The sequence below is a fragment of the Poecilia reticulata genome, linkage group LG5 (genome assembly GCF_000633615.1).
Source record: "Poecilia reticulata strain Guanapo linkage group LG5, Guppy_female_1.0+MT, whole genome shotgun sequence".
Classification (NCBI taxonomy): domain Eukaryota; kingdom Metazoa; phylum Chordata; class Actinopteri; order Cyprinodontiformes; family Poeciliidae; genus Poecilia; species Poecilia reticulata.
This window is the reverse complement of record NC_024335.1, coordinates 21,214,249-21,228,539: the sequence shown is the minus strand read 5'-3', so window position 1 is coordinate 21,228,539 and position 14,291 is coordinate 21,214,249. Positions and strand designations below refer to the sequence as shown.

Here is a 14,291-nt window from a genome sequence, read left to right as displayed (position 1 = left end):
GGAGGTGGGGTTTTCGAATTTCACTAAACTGTTCTGAGCTGAGAACCATCTGGAAAATGGCACCATCCCTGGAGCTTAGAGCAGGTCCCCTTTAGTGAAAAAAAAAAAAACCTTATGCATAAAAAAAAAAAAAAAAAAATTCAAAACCAGCCAGGGTTTTCAAACATTACAGCATATTTTGAAGTTCTTTTGGAGTTTTGCGAGTTTTTATTGGATTGGCTCTTGAAGGCGTTCTTTCCTCTCTTTAATGGTCAGTCTGGGCCCAGAGAAGTTTGCTGCAGCCGCTTTAAAACCTCAGCGTCTCAAACGATGCCTTTATATTGCGGAAACATTACATTAAATAGCTGAAAAGGATTGCTGCTGGCGAAGGGTTTCCAAGGTATCCAAGACTGTGGCGTCCTAGATAGATTGAGGCATTTGGTGCGTCTTAAGGTCAGTTATTTTGGTGGACAACTGGTTCCTATGGGTGAAAACAAATGACAGGACAGCTGGCTAAGGGAAAGCCGAAAAGACCTGATTAGAACAAGAAGACGAGAGGGCACACAGGAGGAAGAGTTTAAACTAAAGGGGTAAAGTTATGGCAGAGAATAGTTTATTTGTAGCCCACCATGAAATTGACAGGCTTTAGAAAGGATTTGGTATAAGTTGCCCTGTTTCCTCTACCTCTTGGAAACTCTTGATCTTTTGTAAATGTATATGCCATTCCCTTTCTTCCATTCTCTCGCTGTTGAATCAACTTTAAACAAATTCTTTCATGACCGAATAAAAAACACTGCAAATGTATCGGTAGTTCTTGTAGTGAGAGCTATAAACAAAATTTAATTAGCCGTGGCAATGTTTCTGGGAGAAAATCTGCTGTTTATGTAAATGAACCCGACAGTATTCTAAGAAATATGAGACTTTAAATCTTTCGCATTGCTTTTAGTGTTTGTGCAAAAATTATATCGGAGGATTAAAATAGTTTTAAGGCCTACAAGCTATTATCGTTTCATGTGCAATTGCAACGTCTATCCCTTCACCGCTAGCTAGACATTAGCCACCGTTAGAGATTATCCGAAGGAATCCTTTTGGGACCAATAAAGGAAAGAGAGGTTCTCTTCATAAGGCCGACAGCTGCATTCACTAGACTTGGCTTCCATTTGTAAGCCTGGACAATCTATTTTAGGCGTCTGTCAAAGCCATATCTGCTCTGTGAATTTACTGTGACGAATGAGGGTATGGGCAACAGATTTTTAGAGATGAACGGGGAGTGTTTGGGGCACGAGAAATAAAGAGAGAAAAAAATGTCTGAGAAATTTATTGTGAGCTGTACATTATATAAAGAGGCGCAGAGACAAAACAGGTGTATAGATGGACTCAAACAAAAGAATCTGTTTTTTTTTTTCTGTGGTGGCTGGCTATAAGGCAGAGGTTTGCACTAGACATTTTTTTGTTGTCCGTCATTTTGACTGACGGGGTCAAAAACATCCAGTCATTATCTATTTTTACCCATCGATTTTTAAAACGATAATAATCACATCTTCCTTTGCTTTTAATTTTTGTTTGGTTTAGTTAATATTCCAAACAAGCTGAACAGAAATCCCACATTGTCCCATCAAACATCCAGCTTTTCTCTCTGCAGTGACAAAAAACACTGGCTTTCTCCAGTAGCTACGTATAAACAATGAAATTAAACAATTGCACTTAAATTATAAACCATTCACCTACGGTTTCCTGAAAAAGGCATCATTTCCTCCTGGTCCAAATGGACCTGAATTGCAAAAGTGCTTCTGTCATCGTCAAATGTCTCAAGGGAGATTGCTGCAGAAGCTACTGTCATAAGGTTTTGAACCTTTGGCTCAGTCAGATGACTTCTCGTAGCTAATTGGTTGTTGATCTGGAGGTTAAATCCGTGCTCTCCTGTTAATCTACCAACTGGAATTACAATCACTACTTTAGCCAAAATTTTGAAAACAGGGAACATTTTTCCAATTGAAGTGATCAGAAGCCAGCAAAACCTTTTGAGTGAACGTGACCCCAGAACAGGAAACACATTGCAGCTTCTATTCTATACATCAGTCATACCAGAGTCCCTCAACTGCCCTATTTGTATGTTTTGTAATTTCACACAATGTGTAAAAGTTTTTGATTCTGTTTGTAGGGTTGACGCAAACTTGGAGATTTTTCATACAGTGTCATAATAGGGTTGACATATCAGTGTAATCATTTTCTTTAATTTATACACTATTTTATTCTATATTCCATAGCTGCATTGTGTTGTAGTTTAATAAGATTTGTTTCATTATCCTAGCCAAACTTTCTAAACATTCATAGAAAGTAGAGCTATATCCTTGCTCAGACTCCGCCAAAGATCTTTCATGCTTTTAAACATCAAAGGAATCTGTGACCTCTAATGACTTCTTAAATGAGTCTCTCACTTAGTTGTGAAATACACTCACTCACCGGCCATATTATTAGGCACACCTTGTTAGGATCAGGTTAACTGTGCCAAGAAAATGTCTTCCATATTATTACGACACTACAAGCACCCTGAACCACTGATATACAGTAAGATGGACCCTTGTGTGGACTGTGGTTGGATGCTGTATTCCTACCATTTGAACAGTTTCTTTTGACAACATTGGTGAACCTTTGTTAACATAGCCTGTTCCTTTCTAACAGAAGTAGCACTCACTGCTTCTGTTCTAATGTTGTGGTCCATCATGTTTGACGATTCAGCATGTGGTAACGAGTGGTTGTTTAAGCTACTTTTGCCTCTCATTTGATAGTTTCTCTTTTTCGAATATTGCTCTGTCAACCTGAGAGTCTGCTCATTCTGGTATTTCTCCACCTGAGAAGACAAGTCATTCAGGACCAGCCTGTCTGACTCTGACAACCATGTCATTTTCACAAACACTAATGCTTTGTTTTCATTGAGCGGTACAGTTCATGTACTTGCGGTTCGGGGTGCTTTTTTTTTTTATCTGTTTCCATTGTAAGAGCTGCCCGTGCATCCGACCGGTACGGCACCACTCCCCGGCTCCCTTCGGCTGTAGGTTCACAGAAAACTGGTGCAGTTAGGGTGGAGTTACTGGCATCACACAACACAAGCAAGCAGCTTGCAACAAGCGTCAGACAGCAGTGTGTCATGTTTGTCGTTTCGCTACTATGACACCACGTTAGTTGTTTGGGTTTCAGCCCCTCTGTCCAGCGAGAGTCCATACTGACCCATGCCGTGCCACTCAGTAGAAACAAACCATTGAGTCTCACTTCCTCTCCATTCTATTCAATTTGGACTTCAAAAAGACATCTTTACCACTGAATTGCTGTTTATTTTAACAAGCATTTGAGCAGATGTACCTAATGTTGCATCTATTCTGAAGAAGGCCAAGGACATTTCTAAAGCTAAGGGTGAACCTGAGCTGTACGACTCGCCCTTAGAGTTTGTGGGTATGAATACCTGTCTTAAGCAGTGTGGGTTATCAGTGCTGTTTAATTTGCGTGATCATATCGTTAGAAAATTAACATTCTTTGTAGATCGCATTGCATCTCAGTCTCATTTTAGCTTCTCTGTAATCATGAGAACCCAAAAAAGAAGAAGCAATCACAGATAAGGGAGTCTTGGAGCTAAAATAGAAAGACTTGTAAGATCCTTAAAGAATAAAACAATAGCAAAAAAAAAAAAAGAAATTAAAGTAGCTAAAGGGGTTTGTGGAGTTTGAAGGTGTTTTTTTTTTTTTTAGTGCCAAAGTGAAGAGAAGCAGTACAAATGGATACAAGAGCTCATTGGGATCACCCGTGGGGATGGCAACAATGCCGAAGCTTTATCCTGGCTTTCAGCTTCAATGACAACACTTCGGGACGGAGATATAGGAAGACGGATATGGGGGAGAAAAAGAAGATCCACTGCTGCTCTTTGAACCCAGTCTCTCCCACTGATCCAAAATCAAAAAGCACGCAGACCTGTAGAGAAGCAGCTGGGTGTGACGAGCTCTTCGCTGCGTCCCCCCTCTCACCCCCCGACCCCCGAGTCTGTTTAACACTTTCTATCTGTCGCTCTCTGCCGTTGAAGAAAGCACAGAGAGGAACAGAGGAGAGCAGCTCTACAAGCCATCCTTCCTTCCTTCTCTGTTTAGCTTGCACCAGACTAAACTGTTGTCTATCTGCCAGGGGATATCTGTTTGGCGTTGCGGAGATCCGTGGCCTCGGAGTCTGGTTTTTCTCCTTGGTGGACAGATGAAACAATGAGCTCCTCTCTCATCCTCTCACATGCTTGTGTTTTTTTTTCCCCCCTTCTCAACCTAAAAGCAGAGAAATCTGATACCACCTGCCTCCCCCCTTGGCCTTCCCAGCTCCCTCCCCTCGTCTTCCTCCTTCTCCCTCAAGGACAGCCCACTGTCTGCCCTGAGGGCTGTTTATCTAGGGGTGGGGGGGTTGAGGAGAAGAGGGCAAAAGGGGGGAGACGGGTTTGTTTCGTTTCGCCCGTCAACAATGGACCTCAGTCAGTGCTGACGGATTACTCCAACATATGGTACCCACCTGTCTCTTTCTCTCTCTCTGTATCCCCCTTCCACGGTCTCCTGTTTGGATCACTTTGCTTATTTCTGCGTTCTCTTGCTCTGTGTCACCCGAACACACTGGGTGGATTACAGGCCAGATTCATCACACACAGGGAGACCTGTTTGCTTTGGCAACCTGAGCCAGGTACACTCACACATGCTCAAACTGAGGAGGCCTGTTTCCCTTTTTTTTTCTTTTTTTTTTCTTCCTATTTGAGATTCACCTTATAATAACAAATCTGAGTCATATTCAACAGAGCATGTTGAGATTTCTTCCACAGACGCATTTTTGCAAAGGCACGCTGACATCTAAGCTGCGAAATCGTCGCACAGGTTTAGAGAGGCAAAAATTCCTGCCATGTTATTTTTAATAGATTTTCAAACCTGCCCACCAACCTTCTCTCTTTTCAAAGAAACAAAATCGTCAGCCTTTTTTTCGGAATCCCGCTAAGAAGAGAAAGTAGCCATAACTGTGAGGGTGCGTGTGCGTGCGTGCGTGTGCTTGTGTGTGCGTGGACATGGATGTATGTGCATGTTTGACCCTGCTGAATTAAAAAATGCACTGTTATTAAAGGCTGTGTCAGAGGCGATGATTTACAGAGGGGCGCGATGACAAGTCAGAAGAACTCACACACTGCACCGAAACACTCACACTCACCGGCGCGCTCACACTGTGCTCTCAGGCCTCCAAGCTGAGCGGTGACCTCCTCACCCCTCCTTCCCCTTCCTCCTCCTCCTTCCCTCCCGCTCTCACTCTAATAAAACCTGTCTGACACCGCTGATGGGTGCATATGTGTGTGTGAGTGTGCGTGTATGTGTGCATCGCGGCAGCACAAAGACTCTGTTGTTGGGCCTCCCTCTTAGGCCTCCCTCATATTTTCTTTAAAGGTGCAGTGCGCCCCCAAGAATGCCACAAGGGGAAAGGGGAGTTTAGGGGGGGTGGGGAGGGGAGTCTTGAAGGAGCTGGTGTGAGAGTGCGTGTGTGTGCGTGTGTGTGCGTGTGTGTGCGTGTGTGTTCCTGTGTGTGGGTGGGTGGAGGTTCTATGGAGAAAAAGCCAAGGAGTGAATATGAAGAGTAGAAATGAAAGAGAGGGGTCAAAGTAGAGAAGTGCTTCTTGACAAAGTAGACATGAGTGGATGTCTTTGCTGGTGTTTTTTATCTGTGTGTGTGTGTAGGTGTGCTCTCATGAGATTATAGATGTGTTCACCACCCCAGTATTTCTTTTTCTTTTACTGTTAAACATTAAAACTTAGGGTATGATTGAACTATTGGTAATTCTGTTTGACACTGATTACATTCTGATAAATATTTCTCTGTTTAAATGAGCTTATATGTGCAGGTTCCTGTAAAGCAACATTGTAATATTTCTCCTACTTTGGGGTTTTACCTATAAATTTAAGCAGCTGACTAATTTAGTCCAACATTGACCTCTCTTTTCTCTTTTAATTATGGTTTTCTTGTTTGTCTCAAACTAAGGTGTTGACTAAGGTTCTTGGTGACAAAACGCAACAAATCAGCAGTGAGTGCTTTCAAATTGTTCAGGTCATTTCCCCCAAAAATTGTCAGCTCACAAACCATTTAAACGTACATATGCTGGTTGTTAAACTTAAAGCACATGACGTCATATCCAGTATTTATGATAATAATAATAGTTTCATGTTATTTTTACTGAAAAAGTCAGGCTGACACAAACTGAGTCCAGGTAACTCTTGTCGAAAACGACTTAATTTTGATAAGAATTATTTTGGCATTGGTTTACTATCAGAGTGTCTCCAGGTCAATTTGTACTCCAATTTTACACCCAGGATGAAACCAAAATAATTCGCAACCCTTTGTAGGTAGGTATTATTTATTAGAGTCATAAAATCATATTTTCTTTTGGTAGACTAGGAAGAGATTTTCTTTTAATTACTTTAATCAGAAATTGTTTAAGAGGACACAACACACATGCTTCACATACACAAATTGAAAACTGGTCTGTACATAGACCAAAACTGCAAACATATACAAAGTTTCAGGGATGAAATAAGGAGAACCCCATGCAAACTTGTTAACACCTCAGTAGAATAGCATTCATTCTGGATTTTGTTTTTGTCTTATGGAGTAGAGCAGCTCTGAGTGAGTGTTATAAAGTGAATTATTGCAAATTTATGAGATAATTTTGGCATTTTTAAGGAAGGTTTTGAGACAGTTTTGCCAATTTGAGCGATGCTAAGTACAAAGTCGGCGGGTATTCTGCCAGTAAGTGCAAAAATCAGGTTTCCAGTCTTAACAGAAACTTCATCCTTCCAATACTTTTACTCTTTGTTTATCTTGTAAAACAGACCTTTAAAATCTAATCTTTACTCTAGTAAAGTTGAGCAGCTTGCTACTAAGCTAAGCCATACTTGTTTAAATCAGCAATGGACTTCTTTTAAAGAAATAGGTAGAAAAGCACATTCCTCTTTTTGTTGCAATTCGTGCCTTTTAAATATATACACACACACGCACACACACGCATTCATTGATACAGGCACAGGAGAGGAGACAGGCATCACCTCTGCTTGGTCGTAGCGTTTATGAAAGCCATAAATGGCTCTTTAATATAGTGGTAATCAGGGTGGTAATTTGGGTGGAATTGTCCCTTATTGTTGCCAGACAGGCCTACTCAACTCCTGCCAACATACACTCATTCACACACACACGCACACGCACGCACACACACGGAGACTGGCTCTCGGGCAGACAGGGTGTTCGAGGAGTAATTCACACCACATGCCAACAAACTGGGCGGTTGTGTTTGTCTGTGTGTACGTGTGCGTATGTTTGTGCCTGATTTAATGCTGAGGTCAAACCAGTAAAAGGGAGGGGTAGTGTTCCTGGGATTTTTCTATTTTTTTTTTTTTGGTAAAGTGTTAAAATTCATGTGTGTGTACGGGAGAGAGTAGCGGCACGTCCATGTGTGTGTTTTAATTAAGGTCTCGGCGAAAGTAGCAAGTGTGTTCGCTACAGATGGTTTTCATCACTGGCTGCACAGAGAAGGTTTCTCTCTCTCTCTCTCTCTCTCTCTCTCTCTCTCTCTCTCTCACTTTTTCCTGACAGTCTAATCTCTCCTTATACTTTTTTTTTTTCCAGTTAAACATTACTTAATGTACCCGAGTTTCTAATTCGACCACTTGTTCAATAAGTCGTGCTGTACAATTTGTGTTGCATTTTGTTACTGTTCCCTATAGTTGTGAAATGAGGCAGATTTCTTCTACTGAGTGGTTGAGTAAGAGCTTTTGTGTAGACTGTCCCTCAATCTGGCCGTTAATTTGCACAGACACACACATACACACACACAGGGACTTTCATAAATCAATATTTACTAAGGAACCTTTCCCTTTTGAGTCAGAGGAAGCAAATGTGCATCCTGCTGTCTCCCCTCGCTAACCCTCCGTCATGAGGTTGCGCTTGCATGTCCGTGTGTGCGCTTACTGTACGTGCAAGGCAGCTCTTGTGTTATGAACTGGGTGTTTTCTTATTTTGTTTTCGGGGCTGGTTAAACATTCCAGCCAAAAAAATTAAAAGCTGCTTTCTCTTTTGGTGCTAATGCTGGAGAATTTAACTCTTTAACGCTGCGAGGAGGAGTTGTCACAATGGAGACAGGAAAGGCACAAAATACAGCGGCTGGGAAGAGAAAAGGATGTGCTTAGAAAGTAGGAGAAATGGCTTAGTTTGCAGTATTGGTGGGGATGAATTGGCAACACCCAGGGGCAGAGTGAAAGGCTGGAAATGGAGCCGGTGAGTGATGGTGTCACTGGTGTGTAGATGGACAGGACTGCAGGGCAGACGGGGGGGGAAGCAGGAAAAGGAGGAGGAAGAACGAAGAGAGGTGGGTGGTGGTTAGTCACGGCTCTTTCGGGTCTCATCAGGGCAAGCAGTTCCTTGCATCACTGTGACAACACACAAACACAGTTCAGAGCGCGTGCATGGAAACGGAGTGACACACTTCTGTCTCGGAGGATGTGAAGAAGCCAGTTTGCTCTGTCCTCTGAGAAGGGAGCAAGGGAGAGGAAAAGGGTTGTGGAAAGTGGAGTAAACCAGAGGGGATGGGTAGAGAAACAAAGAGCAAGGCAGTTGGGAATCAGGAGATTTTAAAGGTAATAAGCTTAGACACAGGCAGCCTCATATTCGCACTCAAAAGCAAGTCAGACAGACATATTTATTCACTATGCCTCACAAAAGTACTTATACTTTTTAACATTGAGTTCTAACCTCAGAATTCATTTTGTTTTTTATGTGTTTATGTCTGCACAAACTGTAAAGTACAAAGAAAGCGTTTCTTTCACAACAAAAGAAAACTCTACAATATCCAGCATGCATTTTTATTTGAACCCTTTCACTCTGACACCCCTAAATGAAAGTTTGAACAACTCTACTTAGAAATGACAAAATTAGTAGAGTCCACCTGTGTGCAATTTAATCTTAGTTTAATCGATGTTCTACGAAGGGCTCCAAGGATCATTCGAGACCATTAAGTAGCATCATAGGAAAATAACGTACAGGTCACAGATAAAGTTCTGGAGAAGTTTAAAACAAAGTTAAGTTATAAAACAATATCACAAGTTTGGAAGTCTCACAGAGCGATGGTCCGTCCATCATCTGAAGGTGATGGATATAGTAGGGGACAACTACAGAATCACTACGTGACTGTCCACTTGACAGGACAACCATCCGTGTCAACAACGCTGGTTAGTGTTAATGGGAAAAGGGATGGATTTATAGCAAAACCAGCTAGAAGCTGTAAAAGGCTTACAAATGTAAAAATGTAATACCAGAGAAAAGTGTTTCTACAAAGTATCACACATTGGGCCTGGATCCAAATGCACTTTTTTTTTTGTCCAATTTCTATTTGTTAAAAAAACATAAAGCTTATACTCTATTGAATTTTGGTTTGTTAAGATACAGTAAAAGTTTGTGGTTCTAATAGCAGAAAATGTAAAAGAGTAAGAACTAATTATTTTTGCAAAGTTTTAATATAATCGCTTCACATTATGCTAATGTGAAGCAGCGCATGGGGGACCTCCTTCCTGTAAAGAAACATATATTTGTTAAAGGAACTGCGTGCATGATTCTCATTTTTCCTTTTTCCTGTCTCCTGTAGGCACTCCAGGCAGCCAGACAGTTCCTCCTCCAGCAGGCCTCTGGTCTCAACTCCCCTGGCAGCAACGAGGTCAAGCAGAGCCCCGTGCAGGTCAGAGCTCACACACATGGACGGGCATCCCGAGAGTTTCTCCGTCCCCTTCAGGGACACGCTTTATTGGCAGCTGCATCGTCGTTTTTCAACCAACCTTTTCATGTCACTTTCACAGATTAATACAGGACCATGTTCTCTTTTTTTTTTCTTTCTTTCTTACGCTGTCTCCATGTATCTTTATCCCTCCCCTCTCTCTCTGTGTCTGTGCATGTGTGTGTTAGTTTGACTGAATGAGGCCTTTGTAGTTTCTGGGTAGCGAGTTGTTTTCAGAGCTGAATACCACAGAAAGAAGAGAAAGTGAGGTTAGCCGGAGTGCAGGATCCCTACTGAAATACACTTGAGCAGGTTTTAATAGCGAGCGGGACACAAGCACTGCAGTGTATACCAAATTTGTTTTTCTTTAAGTTTTTACAGTTGAACGATTGCATGCAGAATGGGGAGTTTGTTTTTCTTCCTTTTTTAAGTGGACTTTGCATAAAGAGAGTGGGGCAATAGGTGTGTTGGGCAGTCGAGCTGTTGCATTATTATGACCCTTAACAAACAGACAGTTGGATCCTCACATCATAGTACTTCCTACTGACAAACATGTTTAACATGAAGCATGATTAAAATCCGGGTTTCACCAGTTCATCATGAATCAGAACAGGTCCCTAAATCGGATATACACTGGATAAACTATTCCTTATTGTTACTGTTAGTTTTTAAAACTTGCTTTATGACATCGTCTTTAATTACTAAAAAAGTAATTATACAATAAATCACCAATAGAGTAAGGATGTCGCTGCTGTGAACAGTTCCTCTTAAGATTAGATCTTGGAAAGAACTGTGATGTGTCAACGCAGAAGCATTTACACACAAATAGGACTGAATGCAGGTCAAACATGCATTTGGTTGACCTGCTTCATAGTCTCGTCTTCTACATGAAAGAAGTTCAACCTTCCTCCTCGTCCTCGTTTCACACACACACGCACACACACGCACACACGCACACACACGTACAGATCCAGCTCTTCGCCGCCTCCACTCTCCGTCTCTGTCTTGTTTGTCCTGTTTGTTGCTGTGTGACCTGCAGAGCCTCTCTGCACTCGCAGGGCATTCATGCAACGTCTCTGTTGTCTGAGCTGTCAGCTCGCATCCTACCAACATAAACACACAGACACAGTTGGATCTACAGTACATGCAAGTGAGTGTGTGTTCACGACTGGACCCTTACAGTGCAGAAATCCAAACACAAATGCAAATTCACTGAGTGTTTTTAAGTGACTTTGATGTGTGTTTTGTGTTTCTCTTGGGCACATTTAAATGGTTTTAAATTAGTTCCTTTGTACTTGTAGTTTTAAAATATAACAATTTAAAAGGCTTACCAGGCACTGGGCCTGGATTTCATCCTTCAGAAAGAAAGTTCATAGAAAAGGTCAAAGGTCAGCATTATCCCCAGATGCGATGTTATATTTAGTGGCTAATTAAGTGGGTTTTTGTACATGATATGTGCCAGTTACAACAACAAATCAAAGATTTTGTGGACAATTTAATGCTAATAACTCAGATTAACTCTTATATGTTAGGTTATTAAATACTTAATTTGTTTATTGCAGCTATGATGAGCCATAAGCAGTTTTTGTGACTTGATTGGTCCGTAATTAACTTTTTGTATGAGAGTAAGCAGTCAGGGATGCACAGCTCTGCAGTTGTACACAATTTTCCCAATTTTAGGGTTTCATGATTGCAAAACAACAACAAAATGATTATAAAGATAACATTTTAAGCTGTACTTAGCACCCTCAATAGCATTTAGCACAGTTAGCATGGTTAGCATATCAGCTGTCCCTTTGTGTATTCCCTGTAAGGTAAGTATAATCTAACCTAAACTTTTTTTTTTTTTTTTGTTTTTTGTTTTTTAGACTGCATTTTTTAAATATATAAAAAGCACTACAACAGATGGACAAGAATAATTTTAAATGATAAAATACAGCGGTTTTGCTGCGGTACCTTCAGCTTGTTAACTCCTTGTTGTGGTAGCCTGAGAGAACAAATCATCGTCCCACTATATAAAGTTTCTTTGCAACTTTTGGGCTTCTTCATTGACATATTTTTACAGAAGACTGGCTTGTTTACTGATCAAAAATGTGTGTAGAGGTGAAAGTCACAGTCAGGCGTTTATCAGACTATAATGTGAACCTCGCTGCTAAAAGGTAGACACATTATTAATTACTGTCATTTCAGGACCAATGATTACATTTAAAATGCATTCGCAACAGAAAAAGCGGCGAGTGAGCATAAGTTCGAGTGAAGCGGACATTTAATGTGGTCACTTCTTAAGGTGACAGTAAGCCACCGCATAGCAGCACACATCTGGTTCAAAATGGCCGTCCCCAGGTTGGCTCCTGCTGCGCGGCTCTCACACATGCAAATGAGCCTCTGCCAATAATGAGATCTTTAGGAGCTCGATAATTAGATTTTTTTTTTCCCCTTCTCTCTGAGGGAAAACGGGAGAGACAGACAGGGCGAGCAGGAAGACTTTCTTTTTTCCGTGTCTCGACTTCTCCGGAGAAACCTCCGTCTGCGCTGACAGGCACCCGCCTACTGCTCCCTGCCCACCCTCAACCCCCCGCCACTCTCCGAAATCATATTTCTTTTCTTTTTTTCATAATAGAGGGGAGGATCTGAGCACAGAGCAAAAGAAACTCTGAGATTGTATCTTCTATATGATTGGTTGCTCAGAGAAGGTTTGGCTGACTGCGAGAGATGGTATCAGTCTACTTTGCGAGCGCACAGATGTGTGTGTGTGTCTTTTATTGTCACAGGTGATGTTCAGGAGAAATTCGACAGTCGCACAAAAGGTAGACGAGCACTTGCAGAAAAATAACGTTGTGTCCTGACAAATTCCTGCCACATTTACTAAAAATAACTTGTTTTTCGGAAGCGGCTGTACTGTGGATGCCTCAGAGGGTCGTTAGCGATTATTTGTGAACAAACAGCATCATGAAGGCTGAGGAACACGGGGTAAAGTTCTGAACAAGCTCAAAGCAATATTATTAAGGGTAGTAAAGAGAGAGATATAAAAAACGTAAGAAATTCTCAAGAAGTAGTTGGCATTGGCCAAGTTAAACACAGGAAAGCGCTGAAGCAGTATGATTCTTCCTCTTCATTTTGTTTACGAGTCCACAAAGAGACATCCCTCTGCAGAACTTAGACAATTTCACACTTTAGATTCATGTTTGTCCTTGATGTTGGCTATAATTGACCACTGTTGCCCTGACTGCGTGTGGCATGATTGCCGCTGAGAGAATCTGTGGGCTCATGGCTGGTTGGCAGAGGGGCATTTTGTGGATTACCCAGCATGATATGCACGACCTGTCACATATTCCCCACAATAGACACACTCTCGCAAGCCGACACATATGTGCCACTTGGCAGACACATGCTTGGCACACTTAACAAGCTGGCACTTGGCGTGCACACATAGAGATTAAGGCACGCGCTTGGCCGTGGCCCATACGTCAGTAATTGAATAGCGCGGTGTCCTGTTTTCATGTATTATTGAGGAGCTCGTTTAATTAGAAAAAAAAAATTAAAAGGCTCATTAGGCTTATGTTAATTAGCTTGGCTCCCTGCTCTCTGGAGAGGGCTTACACCAGCCCAATGGGACGGAGGGAGAGGAGGAGGCACACGGAGGGAGGAAACAAAGTCCTGCCGTTCTTAAAATACAAGTATTTTTTTTTTTTTTTCAAATAAATATTAATCTGCGAACTAAATTTTCAGATTTGTTTTCACTCAGTTTCTGCAAGGAAGAACAAAACAAAATAGATATAGAGTGGCAAGGTTCAAAACCTTCTGGATAATCAATAAAACAATGTGGAGGAAGAAGTTTGTAAATCTCCAGAGTCCATGGGACTAAAACAGTTCATGCGCTTGTTCTGTTTTTTTTTGTTTTTTTTTCATTTCCTTTCAGAGTATTTTTCCCAAAGCTCTCCTTTTGTCCACTTAATGAAAGTGCTTAGCTGGCAGTTTCTCTGATTTGATGTGGAGGGAGCTGCTGCTGCTGTTGCTGCTGCTGCTGCTGCTGCGTGTGTTGGGAGTGTAGTATGGGATCCTGACAGTTTGTGAAGGGTGCATGGGAGGAGGCTGAGTCCCCTGTGAATTGGGTTCGGCTCCGGACTGAGGGCTGGACAGACAGGCTGGAGAGGAAAGGTTTGGGTCTGGCCACTCGAGCGTGAAAGTCTTATTTTGAGATTTGAAACATGAGTGAAATCAGTAATGAAATATGGTCAATAACGGCCTCACACTTCCCAATGAAGTGCCCTGGCTGTGTGCAGGTCCACGGGCTCTGAAAACGTGTTGTCATTTTTATTCTGAAGCACTGGGGCGTTAGATGGAGGGAGGCAGCGGAGGAGGAGGAAGAGGAGGAGGAGGATGAGCAGGGGAGGGGGGGATTATCCACTTGAACTTGTTGGCCTTTCACCGTCCCCTCCGAAGTTTTTTTTTCCTTTTCTTTTCCCTTATCCGTCGCCCTGTCAGAAAGAGCTGTGTTTTA

General features: G+C 41.9%; 1 protein-coding gene across 3 annotated transcripts in view; it reads left to right on the top strand.

Moving 5' to 3' along the window:
- foxp4 (forkhead box P4) overlaps positions 1 to 14,291 on the top strand; it is a 105,391-nt gene that overhangs the window by 55,202 nt on the left and 35,898 nt on the right. For all 3 annotated transcript variants that reach the window (XM_008409256.2, XM_008409255.2, XM_008409257.2), the window contains exon 3: positions 9,665 to 9,754. In XM_008409256.2, the coding sequence (XP_008407478.1) occupies positions 9,665 to 9,754 (90 nt within the window). The remainder of the gene's footprint in view (positions 1 to 9,664; positions 9,755 to 14,291) is intronic.